General features: G+C 46.7%; 1 protein-coding gene across 2 annotated transcripts in view; it reads left to right on the top strand.

The window, feature by feature from the left end:
* Positions 1-1111: 1111 nt before the first annotated feature.
* The window catches only part of MAP3K5 (mitogen-activated protein kinase kinase kinase 5), a 164198-nt gene continuing 141741 nt past the window's right edge, over positions 1112-23568 (top strand). Inside the window, exon 1 of one of the 2 annotated variants that reach the window (XM_045010034.1) lies at positions 1112-1543. In XM_045010034.1, coding sequence (XP_044865969.1) covers positions 1135-1543 — 409 coding nt within the window. In that variant the 5' untranslated portion in view covers positions 1112-1134. The remainder of the gene's footprint in view (positions 1544-23568) is intronic. The other variant, XM_045010036.1, reaches the window with a different exon arrangement.

The following is a 23568-nucleotide window of genomic DNA, read 5'->3' as shown; positions in this document are numbered from 1 at the left end:
CTGTCTTTAGCTGGAAGACAGAAGCTGCACTGCCGCGGACAGCTGAACATAGAAGCTGCTGCCGAATTGCCACTGCCGGGGAAATGCGCAAGCCGCCCTGACAGCACACGACTGCCCCTGCTGTCCCTGGCGGCAATTTGGCATGCTGCTTGGGGCGGCAAAAACAGTAGAGCAGGCCCTGGGTATGGCCCTAGTTATCAGCTTTCACTTTTTGAATCTCACCATATACTACTGTTAAATAATTATTGGCTGACTCCCTCCCATAAATTTCCTACAGCTGAAAACTTACATTGATACATATAAAATAATAGGATCCACTGAAATAATTATTAAAAAAAAATCAAATACAGCCTAAGGAAGGTCTGTTGAGGAGCACCGCCCCCCCGACAAATCCAAAGGCGCAAGCACAGACTGGAGCAGCAGAGAGCGCTGTGCAAAGAAGAAGCGAATCAACCGCTGGTACGAGCCCAAGAACGAGCCTGCGACGTTTCGCACCCAACCCTGCCTAAAGTTTGGCGCGGCTCTGAGCGCTCAGCGCAGGAATGCGGCTCTTTATAGTCCTGGGCAAGGGGCGGGAATAAGGGAGGAGCCGGGCAGCTCTGGGCTGGTGCTCGCTCTGCGGTCGCAGCCATAGCTGGCTCAAGCGGCGATCCCCAGTAGCAGCAGCGGCGGCAATCCCACAAGTGGTTTGTGCGCTGCCGCTGCTGGAGGAACTGATCTGAGCGCCCGGCCCAGCGGCGGGGCAGCCAGTCCGCCCGAGGGAGCTGCGCTGGCGGCGAGAGGCGAAGGAGGAGCGGGCGAAGAAGTGCAGTGACTTCGGGGAGAGCCAGCGGAGCCGCTCGCCAGGTGCTCACTTCCCTGCAGGTGAAGCCAGCCCAGCCCGGCGCGCAATGGTGCCCTTGGCAGGCACCCGGCGGGACTGCGCTGCCCTCCCGGCTCGGCGAGACCTCGGCAGCTGCTAAGCCGGGACCGTCTCCGCTTTCCCCGCCCAGCGGCGGGCTGCAGGACTCGGAGCCTCCGGCGGCGAGGGACGGGGCGGCCGGGCGAGCCCGGCGGGCGGCGCAGCATGGCAGCTGCTTAGCCCCGGCGAGCGGCAGCTGCAGAGCCGGGGACGCGGCGCGGGGCTCCGCAGGAATGAGCGACAGCAGCGAGGGGATCAGCTTCTCGGTGCCCAGCCCGCCGGGCGGCGGCTGCCTGCACGAGGAGGGGGTCAGCCGGAGAGCGCCGGGGGCCGACGGGGGCGCCCGCAGCCTCCTCCCCGCCCCGGCCGCGCCGCCAGCCGGCACCTACTGGAACGAGGAAGGCGGCGCTGCCTGCCCCGTGGCGGGGACCGGAGCCCGGGCCAAGGGCGGCTGCACCAGGAGGACCACGGTGTCCTACGTGATCAACGAGGAGAGCCAGGGGCTCCTGGTGGCGGCGGAGAGCGGGGCCCTGCAGAGCCTGCGGGAGGCGTGCGAGGCGGTCGGGGCCTCCCTGGAGACCTTGCACTTCGCCAAGCTGGACTTCGGGGAGACCGCGGTGCTGGACCGCTTCTACAACGCAGGTGAGCGGCGGCGGCGGCCCCGGCCCCTGCCCATCGCCTCTCGCGCTGCTTCCTGCCCCTTCTCCCGCCCGCCTTCCCCCGGGCAGCAGCCCCTCAGCCCCAGCGGGCGCCCCGGTGTCGCTGGCTGGCGCGGGCCCTAGCTCCCTGCTTCTTGTGGGAACCACTGCCAGGGCTCTGCTTCGCGCTTTCAAAGAGCGGCGGGATGTTTCTGTCACCTACTCGATTACCTGTTTTCCTGGGTGTGACATTCTGGGGTGCAACCCAGACCAGTGAGGGGCTGTGCCACCCCTGTGCTGGGGCTGACCGGAGTTCTTAGCTAACATACCACATGTGATCCATATCGGACATAAGTCTGACCCAACTGGTGTCATGTGTCAGTTACTACCTCTAGCACTCATTTCACGTTTTCTTCAGTGGAGTCAACTCAGTTCAATGGCACTTCATTGGGATGCCATGCTGTACAAACCTTACCTCAGTGTGGGCAAAAGACAGACTCCCCACAAGTGATTTATAGGGGTAGGTGCATCCCACTCAGACTGGGTTACACACTGTGTTTGAGGTTCCATTCCCTGGACCATCCGTCATCCCTGGCCACTCCTGAACTGGTGGCAGGTAAGGTTGCTATGTAGCGCAATGCCATTTCTTCCCTTTTCTTATAGGGTCAGGCCCAGTTTTTCCTAGCAGATGTTTTCTATGATTCCTGACAGTTTGAGGAAATACCTTTCTCACACTTCCTGGTAGTTAGGACATTGGAGTAGAAAGTGTGTCACTGTTTCACTCTGCCACATTAGCTGGTTAGTGGCTCCTCTCCTTTTAGTCAGTGCCCCCCAGTTTTCTCCTCTAGTCATTGATTCTGTATTAGGTGAGCGCCTGCCTGAGTTTTGCATATTCCGCTGGGGTGGAGTCAATAGGGCTCTGGATGGGAATCAGGGTCCACTCGATGTAACTATATGATCAGGGCCTTATGTAATAGTTTAATTTTTACAAAGCTTTTCTTTCTTGGTGTTTTTATTCTTTTCTTGAGCTATCACGTGGCAGTATAGTTTAAAACAGATTCTTGGACATGCTTGTGGTTTGTTCCATGTCTTGACAGAGAGCTTATTTCTTGGACCACCATCTCTTTCGCTGGTACTGAAATAATATCTCTCAGGCCAACACATTGTTTACTTGGAAAAAAATAATAGCTAAAATACATTAAATAGTTTCCTTTAATGTGATTTGGGAGAAAAGAAGGAGGAACTAATAATATTAAGCCAGCTCTCGACGAACCACCAGGCAGTGCTCTTTGGAGCACTGGTTGTTTACAGAGCACAATTTAAAATATCCATATAGTGTGTTTTGACTGTTGCTTCCGCTACTGTACCAGGGCACACTGGGCCTGATTTTCAAAGGTGCTGAGCTCCTGCAGTTCCCATTTACTTCAGCTGGAGCTCAGAACTTTTGAAAATTAGGTCCAGTGTGAATATTTCAACAATTCCTTTGTGCTGAACCAAAATTTGGGATAGTCTTTATATTTGTATGCTTGGAAGTGTATACGTTATATATCAATTGCATAAAACATTCATGACAGATGGGATTAAACAGAACTATGTATATAGAGTAAAACAGTTGCCAAGAAATTCCCTGAACTTCATGCTCTACCATGATTTACCTACAGTTGCAGTAGCAAATTTGAAACTATTTGACTTGCTGGCAGTGTGTACAGTAAACTATCTGCTACAATCGGCCTGTCTCCACTGACAAAAAAGATTTGCATATACAAGGCCATCCGGAGCTTCTTGTTATCAAATGGGTAAGGTAAATGGGGGGAATAGCAACGGCCTATCAGAGTCATAAAGACTTTGTAGAACCAGAATGATCATGTTAAATGCTCTTTTCCTCTTATTTTACAAAAGGAGGGAGCAGTCTGACTGTGAGAGAATTTGGAGCTGAGTTTTGACCACGTCTGTATGTGTTTGGAACATGTTAGCTAAAACGTTTACAATAACTTTTTTTTTTCTTCTTCTTTTTTTTTTTAACCAATGCAGTAACAGCAGGTATCAGTAATTCCCTCTGCTTCTGCAAGTAGAGGTAAGATGATACCTACATATTCTGGCTGGATGGTGTGCCACTTCCACAGCATGTTGTCTTATACATACATGTATGTGCACATGCACACACATCGTTTCTTTGCAAGCCCCGCCACACAGGCTTTGGTGGGTGCTGGCAGGGCCTGCAGTAACTTGTGTGGCCTCCACTCCATCCTATGGAACCTGGACTTGAAGGGAGCTCAGAGACAGTGGCAGTTGGCTGCCAGAGGAGTTGTGGTATCAAATGGCAGTAGGGAGGCAAAAAGGTTCCACGTAGACCCCTTTTGTCTCCATGTGCTGATAAAGAGGCACTATAGGGTTTGGGTATCAAAACAACCTGCTACACTGGAGTGGGTAAAACCTTGGAGTTGCCACTCAATTGCTCAGCTTATTCCCTTGTAGGACTATCAAGAATTCCAGTATTTATGATTATAGAATGATAATTTCACTTTCCCTTCAGCCTCATGTGCCTGCATCAGGTTTTCAGATTCAGATTATATTAGGTTTAGCATCAGAATTTCAGGATAGAAACTCTTGTGATGAAAGATCAGACTTGAAAGTGAGCGCCTTTAGTTCTGGCAGTTGGAACTCTGGCATATAATAGCATAATTGCACACTTAGGTAATGCATCTTTTGCTTGCTTATTTCACTGGCTTTTGAACAAAAGCTATATAAATGTAAAAACCTTGCTTTTCTTTCATTGGCATTATTTATATGAATTTAATCAAAGTACTGTGAAATATACCATGTCATTCTGCCTCTATATAAGGGGTGGGCAAACTATGGCCTGTGGGCTGAATCCGGCCCCTCAGGGCTTTGGATCCGGCCTGTGGGATTGCCCCCCGTGGCACCATGGGCCCTGCGCCGCTCTCAGAAGCGGCCAGCACAACTCCGGCCTCTGGGCTGGGGGGCAGAGGGCTCTGTATGTTGTCCTTGCCTCCAGGCACTGCCCCCCCACTGCTCCCATTGGCCGGGAATGGGGAACCACAGCCAATGGGACCTTTGGAGGCAGGGCCGCCCAGAGGATTCCGGGGGCCCGGGGTCTTCGGCGGCAGGGGGGCCTTCCGTTCCAGGACCCACCACCGAAGTGCCCCGAAGACCCGCGGCGGGAGCCCCCCGCCGCCGAATTACCGCCGAAGTGGGACCCGCCGCCGAAGTGCAGCCCGGTCTTCGGCGGTAATTCGGCGGCGGGGGAGGGTCCCCGCCGCGGGTCTTCGGGGCACTTCGGCGGCGGGTCCCGGAATGGAAGGGCCCCCCGCCGCCGAAGACCGGGCTGCGCTTCGGCGGCGGGTCCTGCTTCCCCCCCGCCCCGGCCCCAGCCCCAGCCCCAGCCTCTTACCCCCGGCTCCCTCCTCACCCGGAGTCTCAGCGCCTCGCCCGACAGCTGCAGAGTGTCTCCGGCGGGGCCTGAGCTCTGTCCCGCTCAGAGCTGCATGGTGAGGGGGCGGGGCTGGGTGCTCCACGCCGAGCGGAGGGAGTTGAGCTCAGCCCGGAGCTCCCAGCCCCGCCCCCTCACCACGCAGTTCGGAGCGGGGCGGGGCTCAGGGGCTCCGCCGGAGACACGGCGCTTGATGCGCTGAGGCTCCAGGAGAGGGGCGGAGGCGGGAGCCTCCGCTGTTCTCTTGGGGGCCCCTGCGGAGCCCGGGGCCCAGGGCAAATTGCCCCCTTTGCCCCCCCCTCTGGGCGGCCCTGTTTGGAGGAGGTAGCTGGAGGCGCGGCAAGGGCAGCGCATGCAGGGAGCCTGCCCTGGCCCACCCGGTGCATGCCGCTGCCACCCTGGAGCTGCTTCAGGTAAGCGATGCCAGGCCTGAGCCCAAACCCTGCCTGCACCCTGCCCCCCAACTCCCTGCCCTAAGCCCCCTGCCTGCACCTTGCACCCCTCCTGCACCCTAACTCCCTGCCCTGAGCCCCCTCGTACATCCCGCACCCCTCCTGAACCCCAATCCCCTGCCCTGAGCCCCCTGCCACACCCCTCTTGCACCCCAATCCCCTGCCCTGAGCCCCCTCCCACAGTTCACACTCCTCCTGTACCCTGCCCTGAGCCCCCTCCTGCACTCTGTACCCGTCCTGCACCCCAACCCCCTTCCCTGAGCCCCCTTATACACCCCGCAACCGTCCTCTGCCCCAATCCCTTGCCCTGAGCCCTTCCTGCACACCGCATTCACTCCCGCACCCCGTACTTCCTCCCACACCCCAACCCCTTGCCCCGGCCCTGCATACAATTTTCCCACCCAGATATGGCCCTCTCTAACTTAAATTATTTAAAAAAAATAGCTAAAAAATCTTAGGTTTACTAACTAATTCAGTTAGTAGGTGTCTGCTATCTAGACGCACTTATGAAAGATAGGAATGGGAGACCCCACAAATGAGGCCCTGCTTAATGCTCCGCTCAGATGCCCATCCCCCCATCTCTATGGAATGTGGTCTCTGAACTTTTCTGGAGTACACCATCTTATGTATCAGCCTCTGGATGCAAGGTGTCTAATAATTTGAAGCTGCAACAATCAGTAGCTTTTGGGAAGGCTCTTGGGGTTTTTACTTTTCTCACTGAAAATCTCCTAGCTGCTGCCAAGGGAAGGAAATGTTTCTGCCTTTGTATGCCTCCTTCAGAGCCTCTGGGTTACTGCCAAGGGAGGTGGCTTTATTTTTCTTGTCCTTATCTAGCCCTACTACTATGAGACTTCTTTTCTTCCCGAAGAATTCCAGCTGCAGCTTACTGCTCATATAGCTTTTCCAATTATCATGAAATTGACATGATTATTGACAATTTCAATGACCTCTACATGGGTTAGAATAGCAGCCATGAAATTGACTAGATTTGTTAATTTCACTCTGCTACCCTTTGGCAAAACCAGCAAAGGCACAGAAGTATTCTGTCTGGGGACAGGAAGAGAAGATGTCAACACTTTGACTTGAAACATTATCTTTGCAACAATAAAGGGTAGCAATGTGATTGCCTTGTACATTGTTGGTGTTATCTAACTAGTCAACAATTAATGAAGCTTAATTTATTGCAATTACTGAATGGACCTAAAATTCTGTCAGAATTAAAATGAAGAAGTAACGAAAGGAAGCTGGTTGAACAATTCAGGCATGAAATTTAGGTTTAGTGTAAAAGACTTTTTATTAATTATAGTTGGTCAAATCCTGGTTTTACTGAAGTGAACAGGAGTTTTGTTATTGACTTCAGTGGGGCTAGGATTTGGCCTGATACAAATACAATTTTTTTTTATTCTTCTCCTGCTCCCAATTTAAATGATATATTATGGAGAATTGAACATTCCCTTTCACTGTGTTAAACCCAGTGACAGCAGCATTGAGCTGGTGTGCATGAGAACATAATCAGACTATCTTCATTGTCTGAAAGAAAGAAATAAAAATGGCAGGAAGCAATGTAAATAGGGGGAATGAAAGGCAGGAGGACTCAGGACAAAAACGAATTAGACTTAAAATGATGTGATTTTCATATGGGACTGTGTTCTTTGTATTTAAAGGGATACTATCAACTTAAATTCGGCCTAAAATATAGTAGTGCTTGAAACCTACACCTTGCACCACTAAGACTTTGAAAATGAAACTGTTTTAACTGATATTTTTTCATTGCTCAAGCTGAGAAAGGGGCAAAGAGCATACGTACATTGTGACAAGTAAGATGTTTTCAATTTACCCCCCCCCTCCACTTTTCCTTGGGAAGTCATCTAGTCCAATCCCCTGCACTCATGGCAGGACTAAGTAGTACCTGACAGGTGTTTGTCTAACCTGCTCTTAAAAATCTCCAGTGTTGGAGATTCCACAACCTCCTTAGGCAATTTATTCCAGTGCTTAACTCCCTTGACAGTTAGGAACTTTTTCCTAATGTTCATCCTAAGCAGCCCTTGCTGTAATTTAAGCTTTTTGTCCTATCCTTAGAGGTTAAGGAGAACAATTTTTCGCCCTCCTCCTCGTAACAATTTTTTATTTACTTGAAAACTGTTATCACAGGGGTCAGCAGCCTTTCAGAAGTGGTGTGCCGAGTCTTCATTTATTCACTCTAATTTAAGGTTTCGCATGCTAGTAATACATTTTAACATTTTTAGAAGGTCTCTTTCTGTAAGTCTATAATATGTAACTAAACTATTGTATGTAAAGTAAATAAGGTTTTTAAAATGTTTAAGAAGTTTCATTTAAAATTAAATTAAAATGCAGAGCCCCCCAGCCCGGTGGCCAGGACCTGGGCAGTGTGAGTGCTACTGAAAATCAGCTCGCGTGCCGCCTTCGGCACACATGCCATAGGTTGCCTACCCCTGTGTTATGTCCCCTCTCAGTTTTCTCTTCTCTAGACTAAACAAACCCAGTTTTTTCAATCTTCCCTCATAGGTCATGTTTTCTAGACCTTTAATTATTTTTGTTGCTCTTCTCTGGACTTCCTCCAATTTGTCCACATCTTTCCTGAAATGTGGTGCCCAGAACTGGACACAATACTCCAGTTGAAGCCTAATCAGCTTGGAGTAGAGGGAAGAATGACTTCTCATGTCTTGCTTAAATGCTTCTGCTGATACATCCCAGAATTATGTTTGCTTTTCTTGCAACAGTGTTACACTGTTGACTCATATTTAGCTTGGGATCCACTATGACCCTCAGGTCTCTTTCTGCAGTACTTCTTCCTAGGCAGTCATTTCCCATTTTGTTTGTGTACAACTGATTGATCCTTCCTAAGTGGAGTAATTGTATTTGTCCATATTGAATTTCACCATATTTACTTCAGACCATTTCTCCAGTTTGTGTAGCTAGTTTTGAAATTTAATCCTATCCTCCAAAGCACTTGCAACCCCTCCCATCTTGGTATCATCTGCAAACTTTATATGTGTACTCTTTTTATGCCATTATCTAAATCACTGATGAAGATATTAAACAGAACCAGACTCACAACTGATCCCTGTGGAACCCCATTCGATATACCTGTCCAGATTGACTGTAAACGACTGATAAGTGCTCTCAGGGAACTGTTTTCCAACCATTTATGCACCCACCTTATAGTAGCTCCATCTAGGTTGTGTTTCCTTAGTTTGGTTATATAATGTAGGTAAAGAAACTTGTATGTAATGTATGTAAAGAAACTTGCTTACATCATGATTTTTAATTTTGAGAGATTCTCTTTAAAATATATAATGTATGAAAATGGTGCAATCTGACAGAAAGGACTGAACAGAAAACAACCTATTGGAGTCAACGGGCCAGTTATGTGAATAAAGAAGAAGTCACCTGTGTCAGTAAGGACTAAGATCCTGATCCGCAAAGGTATTTAGGTTCTCAACTCCAATGAGAGTTAATACCTGAATACCTTTGAGGATTTTTGCCTAATTCTCTGAGCAGAGATTTGGAAGATCAGGCCTCTGATCATTTTGGGGGTAATACTCCTCACAAATAATGTGCTACATCCAAATCAACTGTAATTTTAAGCAGGAGATTTTATTTAGGATAACACTGTTTCTTAATGGCTTGTCTTGGCCTTTTAGAATAGTTTGAATTTTAGGTGATCTCTGATGTAGTTTCACTTCTGCACTGTCACTTATCACTCCCACTGAGAACCTGGAGGAATATTAAGTGGCATCCAGTGTCAGAAGTAAACACCAATCATCAGCGCTACATGCACAATAGCCCTTTTACTCAGTCTTGTTCTGCCATCTTTGCCTAGCATTCCAGTGAAGTGGGTAAGTGCTGGGACGCTAGCACTGTCTACACCCAGCAAGTGAGTTTTAACTGCATATACCTGAAGCATTCAAGCAGCTTCAGCATTCGTCCTTACTCAGGCTAAGTTCCTTTTTATTTTAGCAGGAGCTTTGCTTGAGTAATGAGTGCCAAATCAGCCTTAATAGCTATACAATGAGTATTTGGGAACAGTACGTAGTATTGAGGTTACCATTTTCCTCACCACCACCACCACCCAAAAAAATCAGATTTTGAAATCAGAAGGGACATTATTATAATCTAGTCTGATCTCCTGCAAAACACAGACATATTATGATGTGTATTTGGACTAATACCTGGGAGTGAGTAGCTGAATTATGGATTCAGGTTGCCTAGAAAGACCACATTCAAACTAGATTAAAGCAGTGTTGCATTACTGTAGTTGAGTTACACCAAGTTCTCTTCATTCAGCTTAATTGCCAAGCAGTTCAGAAGTACTTCACGAATTAAAAGATGAAGGCATATACAAATACGGGTAAACTCAACAAACAATAAGATGGAGAAATATCAATATATAAACCAAAAATGCAGTATACCAGCATAGGTGTTCCAAATGATCCTTTTTAAACTAAAAAGGAAATTTGAAGAAAATGAAATAATTATGCATTACAACAGCCAGATCTCAGCACCTAGAGATCCCATTGACTACAATGGGGTATATGAGTGCTCAGCGCATTTCTGAAAATCAGGCAATAATTGAGTAGACCAGCCACGGCGTATATCTAGCACATGTAAATGACTCATTTAGTCTTGCTTACATATTTATTTTAGAAGACTGAAAATTAGGATTGATTGTTGGCTGTGGAACTCTTTACACAGTCACTTATTATTACACATGTTGCATAAGAACAAACGCCTCACAGTCTAGCTGAATGAAGAGCAAAATGTAAACAAAGAGCATACAAAGAAAAACAGATAAAATTCAGTAATCTAAGGGATCAGGCCTGCTCCTGCATGCTCTCCGTGAATGAAAGTTCCTCAAAGTCGAGGTGAGGTCTGAGTGCAGAGTGCTTGCACTATCAGGCCCATCATTAGAAACCCAGATGAGGAAATGTGCTTTGCCTAATGCAGTTTCCTTTACATTGATGGGACGATTTCCTAAATTTGTATTTTAAAATCACTGCAGAGTAGGGCTAAATATTCACTTGATTAGCAAAATAAGTTGGGTAGATGTGCTGAAAGCAATTTGGTTTTGTTATTATTGGGGGGGTGGGAAAGGTCTTTCAAAATGCTTTTATAAAAATACTTTATACTCTAAAGATAAGTACTATGTACTGTCCTTGGATTGGGATGGTGAGAAGTCTTAGAGGTCCTGATGCTTCAGGGCACAAGCCAAAAACAAACTGAAGGGTGTTAGGAAGAAACTTCCCTGAGGGACAGGTTTTTCCATTATGGTGCATGATGGGGGTTTCTTCAAATGGGGTTTCTCTAATGAGCTGCAGTGTGGATGCGGTCCACTTCAGACTATGTTGCCTGTCTTTCACAAGTGCCCGCTGACTTACTTCGACAGCAGGCTACCAGCTCTTCACCTGGCTGATGACGATGCTATCAAATAGCTGGGCACACTGCGCTTACACTGAGAGATGGGGTTTCTTATACCTTCCTCTGAAAGAATTGGTACTGGCTGCTTACAGAATCAGGCTAGCTGGATCACTGGCCTACTGCAGGAAGGCAAATCCTGTGTTCCTGTTTCTTGTTCGCCATGCAACATTTTCTGACTATATTAAACTTTTTTTAGTGAATGGTAATGTTATTTACATAGGAAATATAATATCTAGATTTCTTCTTTATACCCAATGTTGCAGAAAAATGGATGGAAAATATGGAGATAAATTATATAATGACTAACTCAGGGGCATTCAATCTATACAGAATCATTTACTTTAAAAAAGTCCGCAGACTAAACAACTTGACTGATGTGTATTTTGCACCATGCAAGTTTCTCATTGTGACCTTGTGAGTGTATTGCTCTGGAATTTTTTCCTGGCTTCAGCTGCTTATTTTTGAAACTTTTAATGTAATTGCAAATACTATTCTTGCTCTTGGGTCTCTAGTCCTCCTTTTAATCCTAGTAAATTGTATGGCTCAATAATAATCTGCAGTAGTGAGTTCCACATGTTAATTAAATATTGATACTTCCAGTGCAAGCTAGTCTAATCAAACATACCAGCAGGGCTGTCCTTAGGCATACACAGAATACGCAGCTGGGTAGGACACCATGGAATTTGAGGAACCAAATTTCGTGGTGCCCTAGGCAGCTGCATGCTGCGTATGCGGCACTGGCTCCAGTGGCCAGCCCCATCCCCCAGCCAGCCTCCTTGCTCCGCCCCCACCCTGCCCCCATTCAACCCCTGCCCCTGCTCTGCCCTGCCCCACCTCTTCCTGCCCCTGCTCCACTCCCATTCCACCTCTTCCCGGCTAATCCCCTGCGCTGCCCTGGGCTTCGCTGCCTTGCTGCTGCCCCCGCAGCTCCTGCCTCTGTGGTGCTGCAGCCTTTGAGCTTAGCCCCCACCCCACGGAGTGATTGCTCCCTCCGCAGGGGGTGTGCAGGTGCTCAGGCTGCGTAGGGCACCACCATAGGTAGGGATGGCCCTGCATACCAGTATTGAATGAGGGTCAGGGAAGGAATTCCCCATAATGGCAACTAATGAATAAAGCAAGTTGAGTTCACTAACAGCTAGAAAAGTAAAATTGAGTTAGTGGTCCTGTAGCTTTTACAGATTTTGGCTGGAAACTTGGTATCAACTCCATGGCTTAAAAGCAGTACTGGAATGTACTTTACTTGGGGAAATTTGGCATAAAGGAGCAAATCTTCAGAGACTCAGTACAGTCATGTGGTAAAGCTGAATTTGCTTGGAAGATGTATAACAACATCTGTGCAACATTTCCTCTATACCTTGCATAGCTTGCTATGATTGCACAGTGCAAGTCTTTACAAGGACATCAGAGCGAAGAAAATCAGTGCTGATCTAAATTCCTGGGCTGCTTTTCTGATAATATTTTGTTTACCTTAGGAGACACTAAATTCCAGTGATTCCTTCTTTGGCATACTACTGACACTAGAGCTTATCCAGAAAGTTGGCCAATAAATTATTTATATCTGAGTTTAAGCTTTCCTGGAATTCTGTCACTTAATGACATACCAGTTCTCACTTTCTGTCCTTGAAATCCAAAGAACTAATGTTCTTAATTCCTAGCAGTTGACTTACTGTTTTTCTCAGCATAAAAATACATGCTTCCCACAATATTGGCTATTTATAGTAGCAGTAAAACAGCACCAGAGTTGTAATTACTACCAGCTCTCAAAGTGAGGCAGCATGGAATGGAAGTGAGCAGTTACTCCTCTCACCATTTAATTCTCTCTACTTCCTGATTTTATTTTACTGATGCAAAGTTTCAGACATTTGAAATGCTGACTCTCCACCTGTGATTATGCAGCATTTGTTTACATTGCTATATTTTAGTATGGTCTTTTCTGCAGCAGATGGAAAAAGGGGGAGGGGGTTGAACCACTGCCAGTGCTCTGTGGAGTCATGCTGAGACAGACCATGCTAAAATAACAGCTCCGATTACAGGGTCTGTGGCAGAAAGAGCTATCCTGAATTATTATTGTTTTTGTTAATTTTCAGGACTGAGAAGGGCTGCCATAAACCATCCCCCATCTAGGGATGCCAGTTTTGGTTGGATGTATTCCTGGAGGTTGAATCACATGACATAATCTTTAATTAAAGATTAAGCTTTAATTCCTGGAGACTCCAGGCCAATCCTGGAGGGTTGGCAACCCTACCATCAACCCTTTCCCACTCCCCAGTATCAATGGGACTCATGTTGAGACAGGTCACACTAAAACACACTGTGCTGCTGCAGGGGGTTAGGACCAAGAGATGCTGAGTGACTGAAATAACTAATAACGCTGTTGCTGTGGAGAGTAGATCTGATGACTCAGGTCATATCCCCACAAAACATTACTATTGCTGCTGCTAGGTGTCATGGGTACAAGACGATTACTTGCCTAACTAAGTGGTCTGGTTAAGGTGGGATGGAGCCCAGAGAAATGGAGATCTGAAGAATCAATTCTGGGAGAAATCAGCTCTCAGTTGTAAAAGCCACTAAACCACTGTGCATTGAACTGTGAGTCTGAGAGATGAAGCTGGATAACATTTTAGACTGGGATTTCCAGAGAGGCAGGGCTGGCTCCAGATATTTTGCTGCCCCAAGCGGCGAAAAAAAAGCAAAGAAAAACCTGATTGAGCTGTCGCTGAAGTGCCACCGAAGACATGGAGTGAAGGACCTGCCGCCGAAGACTGAAGTGGACCGATTCAGCTACCACCGAACTGCCGCCGCCGCCGACCCGAACGTGCCGCCCAAACAACGGACAGTCTGCCGCCCCTTTCTATTGGCCGCTCCAGGCACCTGCTTCCTTCGCTGGTGCCTGGAGCCAGCCCCGCAGAGAGGGTTAAGGCAGTTGGGCGGCCAACTCCAGACTCCATTAGGCCCCTTTGCAAATCCCAGTCTAAATCTTAAAACCAATCTGTGGACAGTTTAGGATGCATCCTATAGCATAAAATGTAGATATTGTCCAAGTGCTTCAGAACAGAATGCCGCATACTTCTGAAAAAGGGGTACTTGTTTGGGTTTAGCTCAGTCTTTTTCAAAGATGGATCTAAAAATACTGTAGGCCCACAGTTTAATTTGCCTGCTCACTGTGAGAGTTTGTCAGGTAACTTGTGAAGAATATTACAAAATTTGGGATTTTCAGAAATTAACTAGCTATTCACAAATAAATCTGCCATTGTTTGAGCAGCTCTAATTGTTACAATCAGATGAAGAATGTTCCTGCTTTGCCACTAGCCTGTTGTGTGATCTTGGGCAAGTGACTTGCCTCTTCATGCCTCTGTTTCCCTCACCGCATCCCTTTGTTTAGATTGTAAACTTTCCAGTGCAGGGACTGTTTCTTACTATGTGTGTGCACTGTACCAGCTAGAACAAAAGGACCTTGATCTTGGTTGAGGTCTCCAGGCACTATTCTAGTAATCATAAAGATGAGTCAGTAAAAGCCTGTTCATGCAATACTTAGTCAATCAAATCTCCTGTGGATACAACTGAGATTCTTGAGTAAAATGTATAGATTCAGACTCTAATTGGATCATAGAAGTTGGAGATAGAAAAGGCCAAATCTCAGTGAGCATGTAAAGTGCAATAGCATAATAGAGTTGGCATTTGAGCATGCTGTATGAAATATTTCCCTCCCTTTTATTAATACATTGTTACATACTAAAATGCCAAGAGAAGAGCTGCTCCATGGAACTATTGCTGCCTCTTAAAGTACAGTATAGCCATAAAATTATCAGCATGAGTCCCTAAAATGTACTTCCCAGAAAACTGGGCAAAGCTAGTTGCAACAGTAATTTTTACTTTCAGGAGTAACATAAAATGAACACACTCCCTTCTCCCATCCCGCTCCCCAACGATTTTGATCTTCTGCTGTTGCCACTTCTCTAGCTGTGACTGGCAAGGGTGTGTGACAGATGGAAATGACTCCTGACCTTACTACAATCATACTGAGATGTTTACTTCATTTTTTAATGTTAAGTTTAGATATGTTTATGAAATATAAAAGCACAACACAAAAGGAGCCTGAGTAACTGTAATGAATGAAAATAAAACAGGAGACAAAAATTCTATTAGAAGAGGAGGGCAGTGTATTCCTATGTAGATCTAAAAGGAGAAAATAAGAGAGTGAAAAGACCTGCTAGATCTTTTAGCATCCTTATCCCAGCCAGTGCATCACTGTTCTCTGCAATGAGTTCTCCAGTGCGCTGTTCTGTTTCAAAGAGTAAAGCTATGGCATACATTCATGGAATATTATCCTACAGTGTGAGCACATTTTATTTGCTTAGTTTCATTTAATTTCTCTTGGTGGTAATTCCTTCAACCACTCTGAACAATTCCTTTGTTTTTAGAAGTACTTGTTCTTTCTGTCTACACCATTGAAACAACAGTGTGAAGTGTCGTCTTAGTGTAAAGAATCAGAGGATGACAATAAAGACTGATGACAAGAAAGGAGTTCAGTTCCATGGCTGGGAATGCTTCCATGACCCAACAGATCAGTAAGCACCTGTCACAAGTCCATAGTAATTTGTGTTGAACTGCAGACCAAGCTCGACTAGAGATAAACATTGGTCATTTACATCACAGTGTCTTCATTCGTTCTTCTGTAGACATTAAGGGCACAAAGAACAAGTACTTCTAAAAACAAGTTTATCCCTTGATACAGGCAAGTGTAGCTCTTATTTAAGTCAATAAGAGCTGCTTATTATTAGCAGATGCAGAGCTATATGCCAGAGTTGCACCCTCCCCACCCTTCAAACCATCCCTTTAAAAAGCAATGGACAATTTTTAAAAGATATTTAGGCACCAAAATATATGGCTAGGTACTTAGTGCGATTTTATCAGTATCTTTTGGTGTCTAAATACCTTTTAAAAAATCTGGTCCCAAACCCATTCTGGGAGTCACTCTGGAACCTTATTAGGACTGAATTAGCTGATGGCTCTTGAAGATGATGTGTTCTGGTTGAGTGAGCAGTTGGGTATTTTCTTCACTGCAGAGTTAACCAGGATGCTTATTGGGCGTAACCTGGGTCCTGTCCACACACATAAAGTCCATTCACACAAGTTTAGTGGTGATTTCATCATTGGCTTTCTGGCTCGTCTCAGGCTTAGGCTAAAGCCTGAGTGAGACGTTCACTTGGGCTGGTAATCTGCCCATTTTGCAGTGAAGGCTCAGGATAAATTATTTGAGCATTGATAATTCCTCCTGTGTGCCCAGAAGGACAGACAAATCCCCCACAATTCAATGGAATGGAATCATGCAGCAGCTCAGCTCACTTCAGCACGCAGAGTTATGGGCTATGCCCCCAAAAGTCCTAGCAACATACACAGGAACTGTGCAAATGTATCTAATGTTGGATTAGTTTTAACCTAGACACATGTAGACTGATAGTAAATGGCATGCAGGAGTGGGCCCAATGACTTGGCATTTTATGTGTTGCAACCTGGATCTCCATTACCAACAGCAGCCTTTGGTCTCGTGCTCCTTGGAGCTCATGCAGTTTGCGGAGGTGGCATGCTTGGCATCCAGGGAGAAGACCAGAAGCTGCTTGCTGCATTGACTCTTATTAGTTCCAACTGTGGATTGGCTAAGTGTTTGCCAGATACTGGGAACAAAAGGCTGGGAAACTCTCCAGGCCTCCCTAGGAATAGCCTTTGGTCAGGTTCAAGCATCATAAGGAACAGGGGCGGCTCTAGACATTTCGCCACCCCAAGCAGGGCGGCATGCCGCGGGGGGCGCTCTGCCGGTCGCCGGTACCGCGGCTCCGGTGGACCTCCCACAGGTGTGCTGGTCGCAGGTCCTGCAGGAGGTCCACCGGAGCCGCGGGACCAGCAGACCCTTCGCAGGCACACCTGCGGGAGATCCACCGGAGCCACCTGCCGCCCTCCCGGCGACCGGCAGAGCGCCCCCCGCGGCATGCCGCCCCAAGCACGCGCTTGGCGTTCTGGGGTCTGGAGTTGCCCCTGATAAGGAAGACTTTGCATTTGAATTCCTGTGTGAAGTGCAGTCACAAAAGAATTAATGAGGTTTTATTGATCACACTGGGTAAAAATAAATGGCTGTTATGTTTATCTGGATTATTTACAATGATAACTTCTTTAAAGTTTACATATCTGGTTCTGAACAAAGCAAAAAATACAATGGATCTCATGAAAACAAACACTTTGGTGCTTCACTACTACTAATATTTAATTTGGTATTTGGAGAGCTAATCTTGTAACATCCATCTTATTTAAAGCCTTTACAGTAGCCTTGCAAAAATAATAATGAAAATTACTACCCCCAGAACAAAACCTACTTTTCTAGCCTTATGATGATGATGAAGAAAGTACTAAAGAAAAAACATACCTGTTCAAAAAATATGTACTTGTGTGATGAGTAGAATATTGCAAGGCTGCATTAATGTCTTGCAATGGCAGGACACATCTCTGTAAGGGGTTGACATGATTGTAAAAGGCTTTCACTTCAACAGCAGCCTGTTACAAGAGTACATTCATGAATGCAGGAACAGAAAGCTGTGTTGTTGCTTTTTTTTTTTAAGACTAGGTAGCCTGAAAGGTGAGTGGTTTAGTTGCTTCCATTTCATCATTGCTGTCTGAACTTGTTTTGACTTTGAAAAGGGGAGCATTAAAGTTGAAGAATTTCTGATCACAAATCAGAGGGGAGATGACAACAAGGGAAAATGGACGTATATACACTATAAAATATTGCTCCTGAGAGAATTCTGTGCCGAAAGGAAAAAAATTCTGTGCGCACAATATTTTAAAGTTCTGCATATTTTATTTCTCAATAAATAAATGTGGAGGCTCCAGCATGGCATGGGGGAGCACAGGCCCCTTGCTGCACGGAGGTGAGAGATCACCCTGCAGCCCTCCCCCGGGACATGGACTTGGTGGTGAGGTTGCACCAGACCCTTACACAGAGCAAGGGGTAGGCCTGCCCCAGAACCATCCCTGGGCTCTGCTCCTCCATGCCAGGTACACCAAGTGAGGGGGACAGAGTCTCACACGTATGCCCAGCCTTGGTGTGGGGCAAGCAGGCTCAGCCCGGCAGGATCCAAGCGTAGAGGGGTTGAGTGGGGGGGGGGGGAATCCAGGTGTGGGGTGAGACAGTTCTGTGTGGGGCAAGCTGGGTATGGGCAGCTGGGGGAGGTGTCCAGGTGTGGAAGGATCTGGATGCACAGGGGCTTGTTGGGTGGGTTCTGGGTGCAGGAGGAATGGGACTGTGCAGAGGGGTCCAGGTGAAGGTGGTTGGGGCTGAGTGGGGGGGTGTCTGGGTTCAGGGGGGCTCCAGATCTGGGTGGGAGGCTCTCCAGGGAACTTGGTGGGGGGTTGAGCATGGGGGGTGAGGCTTGGGGGGGGGTCTGGGTATAGGGGTGTCCGGATGCACGTGTGTTGGACGGATGGGGGAGCAGCTCTCCTCATAGTGACCGCTGCCCCTGCGGCTGAGGAGCGATGGGGTCAGGAAGTGTGTGGGGGGGGGGGAGGGGGTGTCTGCGGAGCTTCCTGCAGCCAGGGGAGGTATCTGGGGATGGGTTTGACCCTGCCCTGGTTGTTTCTTGCAGGAGAAGAGGAAGTTCTATCCTCCCCTACCCCTAGCTTAGCTGGGACCATCACGTGAGCTCAGTGCCGGGTAGGAGCCACCAGCCAGGCCCCTTCCCTCACAGTGATTTACATCTCTGCGAGCTGCACTGGGCGCCCGAAACAACACGGCCGTGCTGCTGAGGAGGGGCACGTGACTGCCCTTGAGGCTTCCCTCTGCTTCCCCATCGTTTTCTGTGGAGAAGCAAAGAAATCTGCAAGGGGAATGAATTCTACACATGCACAGGGGTGCAGAATTCCCCCAGAAGTAAAATATGTGAAAGACTGCATGACAGCGCAGCATAAACTATAGCATCAAAGATACCCTTACAACTAGAAAGCTATTCTATAAAGTTTACCTGTTTCACTGGTGTATTTTGTGGCTTAATATTATAAAGTGCTTTAGGTGCAAGGTGATATAACATGGTAAAAAACCCCACTCAATCTTTAGAGTGTCTCCTAATTCAAAAGAATACAGGGGAGGAGCCACTTTCTTACTAAAAAGAACACTGAAGGTCTGCACTGCAGAAAAGTTCCACAGAGAGTCAAGAAAATGACGATCTCATATTACTAAATTCTGTCTATCCCATCCCTACTTACACCTGATTCAGTAGGGTAGGGTTGCCAACTTTCCACTCACACAAAATTGAACACCCTTGCCCTGCCCCACCTGCCCTTCCTCCTAGGCCTTGCCCCTACCCCACCCCACCCATTCTCTGAGGTCCCGTCCTCTGCTCACTGCATCCTCCACCCATCACTCCTTCTCCCCACCCTCACTCACTCATTTTCACCAGGCTGGCTCAGGAGGTTGAGGTGTGGGAGGGGGTGAGGGCTCCGACTGGGGGTGTGGGCTCTGGGGTGGGACCAGAAATGAGATGGGCTCTGGGGTGGGGGTGGAGCCAAGAGGTTTGGAGGATGGGAGGGGGCTCTGGGCTGAGGCAGAGGGTTAGGACATGGGAGGAGTACGAGCTCTGGGCTATGGGTGGAGGTTCTGTGGTGGGGCCAGAAATGAGGGGTTCAGGGTGTGGGAGGGGGCTCTGGGCTAGGTCAGGGGCTTGAGGTTTGGGGGTGGTGAGGATTCTGGCTGGAGGTGCGGGCTCTGGGGTGGGCCTTGGGATGCAGGAGAGTGCCCTGGGCTGGGATCAAGGGGTTCGGAGAGTGGGAGGGGGATCAGGGCTGGGGCAGGGGGTTGGAGCACGGGAGGGGATCAAGCGTGCAGGCTTTGGGTGGTGCTTACCTGAAGCAGCTCCTGGAAGCAGCGGCATGTTTCCCCGCCGGCTCCTACGTGGAGGTGAGGCCAGGCAGCTGTGTGTGCTGCCCCGTCCGCAGGTACTGCCCCCGCAGCTCCCATTGGCCGCGGTTCTCGGCCAATGGGAGATGCAGAGCCGGTGCTTGGGGGGGCAGCATGCAGTGCCCCCAGCTGCCCCCCTGTGTAGGAGCCATGGGGGGATGTGCTACCGCTTCCGGGAGCCGCATGGAGCCAAGGCAGACGGAGCCTGCCTTAGCCTCGCTGCGCTGCCAACTGGACTTTAAACGGCCCTGTCAGCAGTGCTGACTGGAGCCACCAGGGTCCCTTTTTGACTAGGCGTTCCGGTTGAAAACCGGACACCTAGCAACCCTACGGTAGGGCCAAAATACTGTAGTGGCACTTTTAAAATATACTAAATTCTAGGCAAGAGCTCACTTGCTCCCCTGTCATGGGTTGTGCTAGATGGATGTGTAAATGGGAAAACTTCCAGTCTCTTTTGTTTAATTACTTCTGTCTTGCTCTGTCTCCTACTGTGTTTGTGTATGAATGAGAAGTGTGCTGATAAATTGGTGCTTTGTCTGGTTTCTCAACTTTTTCTTCAAGAATAGCTGTCGGCCATCTGGCCTCAATGAAATCCATCATTATTACTAGTTGCAAAATTCTCTATGCCCATCGTCAGGATTCAAACGAATAGATCACAAGAAAGAGTGTATAAGTTGAAATTGTTAGAACTACAGTTCTTTCTGTCTTAATCAGCCAGTGTCCGGTTTCAACAGACCTGAAAATCAAATGGCATTTACCTGCATTAGATTTACAAAACTGGGAAAAGAGTTTATATTAATTATTGAATCTTCACAAATCTGAAATGCAAGTAAATAAATATAGTAGGACTTCAGCAGATGTGAGAGCCTTTTGTGAAAGGTAATGTTGAGGCTTTTATCTGTAATTGCAGTGATGAGCAGGAGAAGTAGATTATAAAATCAAATTACATGAGATGCAGAACTCAATGTGATGCTTTCACAACACTGTCAGAGTAGCAGAAGAATAAATTGTGTTCTCTTAGTAACGGGATGGGAGAATTGGCTAGGTAATGACTATCTTTCAGATTGACTCTATGATTTATAACTATAAAGGATACAGTAGCAAAGCTCAGATTAATCTTGAAATAGTTTTGTTAATATGAAGAATGGATAGCTCAGTAAATTGATATCTCTCTGCAAACTCTTAGGTACTCAAATTCTCAATGGAGTTTAATATACTGATGTGAAAACAAATGCTAAAATAGTCCATGGGGGAAAAATAGAGAGAGAGAGAGAGAGAGAGAGAGAGAGAGAGAGAGAGAGAGAGAGTGAGTGTGTGTTTACAGAAGTAAATATTTTTATGGACTATTTTAGTATTTGTTTTCACACCAGGACATTAAGCTCCATCCAATAATTTGCCTAGGTATATGCACACATTTTATATTTATCTATATCTGTATCATGTGTGTATTTCCTGTTCATATTCTGGTGCATTTTAAATTCTGGCTAAAATAAATTCTGCTTCAGTCTCCTCATTAAAGTAAGAAAGTTTGTTGTAGTTTGTGGAATCCTGCAAGTCTTCTATTTATTTTCCATGGGAGTTGTGCACAACATAAGACTGGTGGTTTTTACACAGGCAGCCATGTAACTGTATTTAATATGTTGAAAACTTGCTCTATGAAACTGTGACCTTGAAGTGTTGTCTTTTATAGTACTGTGACACTATTTAATTTCTCCCCATCCAACCCTAAATAGTGTAGTGATTCTGATGAATAAATGACTTGTGAACTTTCAGAAAAGTGTTGATTTATATTGCCAGTCTCAGATGGAAAAAGCTTCCAAGAGGAAAATCATGTTAAACACTTGTAGTGACAACAAATAGGCAATACATTACAGCAATATAAAGAAGGAATGGTATAGGATGATGGGTAAATACTGTCTTTCAGTGCATTATAAAGAGAAGGTCAGAGCTATGAACCACATGGAATATATTCATTGTTCTATAAAAATAACAAGAATGAAGTGCCTAGTTGAAACAAAAGTTACGTATAAAATAACTGGTATGATATGATGTGAGAACAAGCTGACCACACTGGTGGCATTATGAAGTGGGCTGGCAAACCGGGCAATGAGCGTGAGGGGACTGACTCGATTCTGATTAGAGCTGGTCAGAAAATAGGGTTTTTTACAAGGAAAATTTAAACTTTCTGGCAAAATATGAAAAGGCAAAATATTTCAATTAAAAAGGGTTCTATGATACTTCATAGGAGTTGTAGTTTGGGTGCCTTATGTTTCCATTCTTTCAGGGCTGGGTTCTCTGGCTGGACTCGATCTCCCATGATGCTCCACATTCTCTCCACTTGGAGATGGGAGGAATGCCTCATAGAAGTCTCTGACTGTGGTGCCTCATGGGAGATGTAGTCCAGACTAACAATTTAGCCCATAGAGGAGAATGACTGCCTTATACTTCCAAATTACAACTCCCATGAGGCATTATCATGGCATTTTGGTTTTCAGGTGTTAATTTTGACAATAAGATATTGAAGCTTTCTGTGGAAAGCAGAAACTTTTCATAAAAATTTCATTTAGTGGAAAACTTAATTTTTCCATCGAAATCATTTTGACAAACAGCTCTACCCCAATATAACACGACCCAATATAACACGAATTTGAATATAACGCGGTAAAGCAGTCCTCTGGCGGGGGGAGGGGCTGCGCACTCCAGCGGATCAAAGCAAGTTCGATATAATGCAGTTTCACCTATAACACAGTAAGATTTTTTGGCTCCCGAAGACAGCATTATATCGGGGTAGAGGTGTATATTTTTCAGCCAATCCTAATCCTGATAGGTATACTCTTAATCTTACTATTTCTTTGTAGTTTGCATTAGTTTACTGAATCTTAGAAGCAAATTTTGTTCCTCTTTCCCCTTCCAGGAGTTGAGGGCCTTGGATCCTTCGAGTGTGGGTTTTTTGGCATAGGGGATTGTGCCTTCTTATGCATCTGGGAACCACCACAAACAAATGATAGATGATTATAATTGGGCCCTACCAAATTCATGTCCATGAAAAACGCATCATGGACTGTGAAATCTGGTCTTTTAGGTTCTTTTAGCCTATACTATACAGATTTCTTGGGGGAGACTAGCGTTTCTCTAATTGAGGGTCCTGACCTAAAAGGGAGTTGCAGGGGGGTCATAACATTATTTTAGGGGGGTGTGGTATTGCCACCCTTCTGCGCTACCTTCAGAGCTAGGCGGCCACCAAGTGGTGGCTGCTGACCAAGGGCAGCCGTACAGCAGCACAGAAGTAGGAGTGGCAATACCAAACCGTGCCATCCTTACTTCTGTGCTGCTGCTGCTGCTGGCGGTGGCTCTGCGTTCAGAGATGGGCTTCCAGCCAGCAAGTTGTCGCTCTCCAGCCATCCAGCTTTGAAGGCACCTTCACCACCAGCAGCACTGCGGAAGTAAGGGTAGCAGTACCACAACCTCCCCTACAATAATTTTGTGACCCTCCCACAATTCATTTTTGGGTCAGGACCCTTACAATTACAACACTATGAAATGTCAGATTAATGTCTCTGAAATCGTGAAACTGACAATTTTAAAAATTCTATGACCGGGAAATTGACCAAAATGGACTGTGAATTTGGTAGGGGCCTAATTATAATGCATTGAAACTAGTGTGTGTTGCATTGTATTGGAGGTAGAACTGAGGGAGCTTGCATGCAGGGAGGAAGGAAGGCACAAACCTCGGGTGTGCCACATAG

Source organism: Mauremys mutica, chromosome 3 (genome assembly GCF_020497125.1).
Source record: "Mauremys mutica isolate MM-2020 ecotype Southern chromosome 3, ASM2049712v1, whole genome shotgun sequence".
NCBI classification, from domain to species: domain Eukaryota; kingdom Metazoa; phylum Chordata; order Testudines; family Geoemydidae; genus Mauremys; species Mauremys mutica.
The sequence above is the reverse complement of the archived record's forward strand: the minus strand, read 5'-3'. Positions and strand labels throughout refer to the sequence as shown.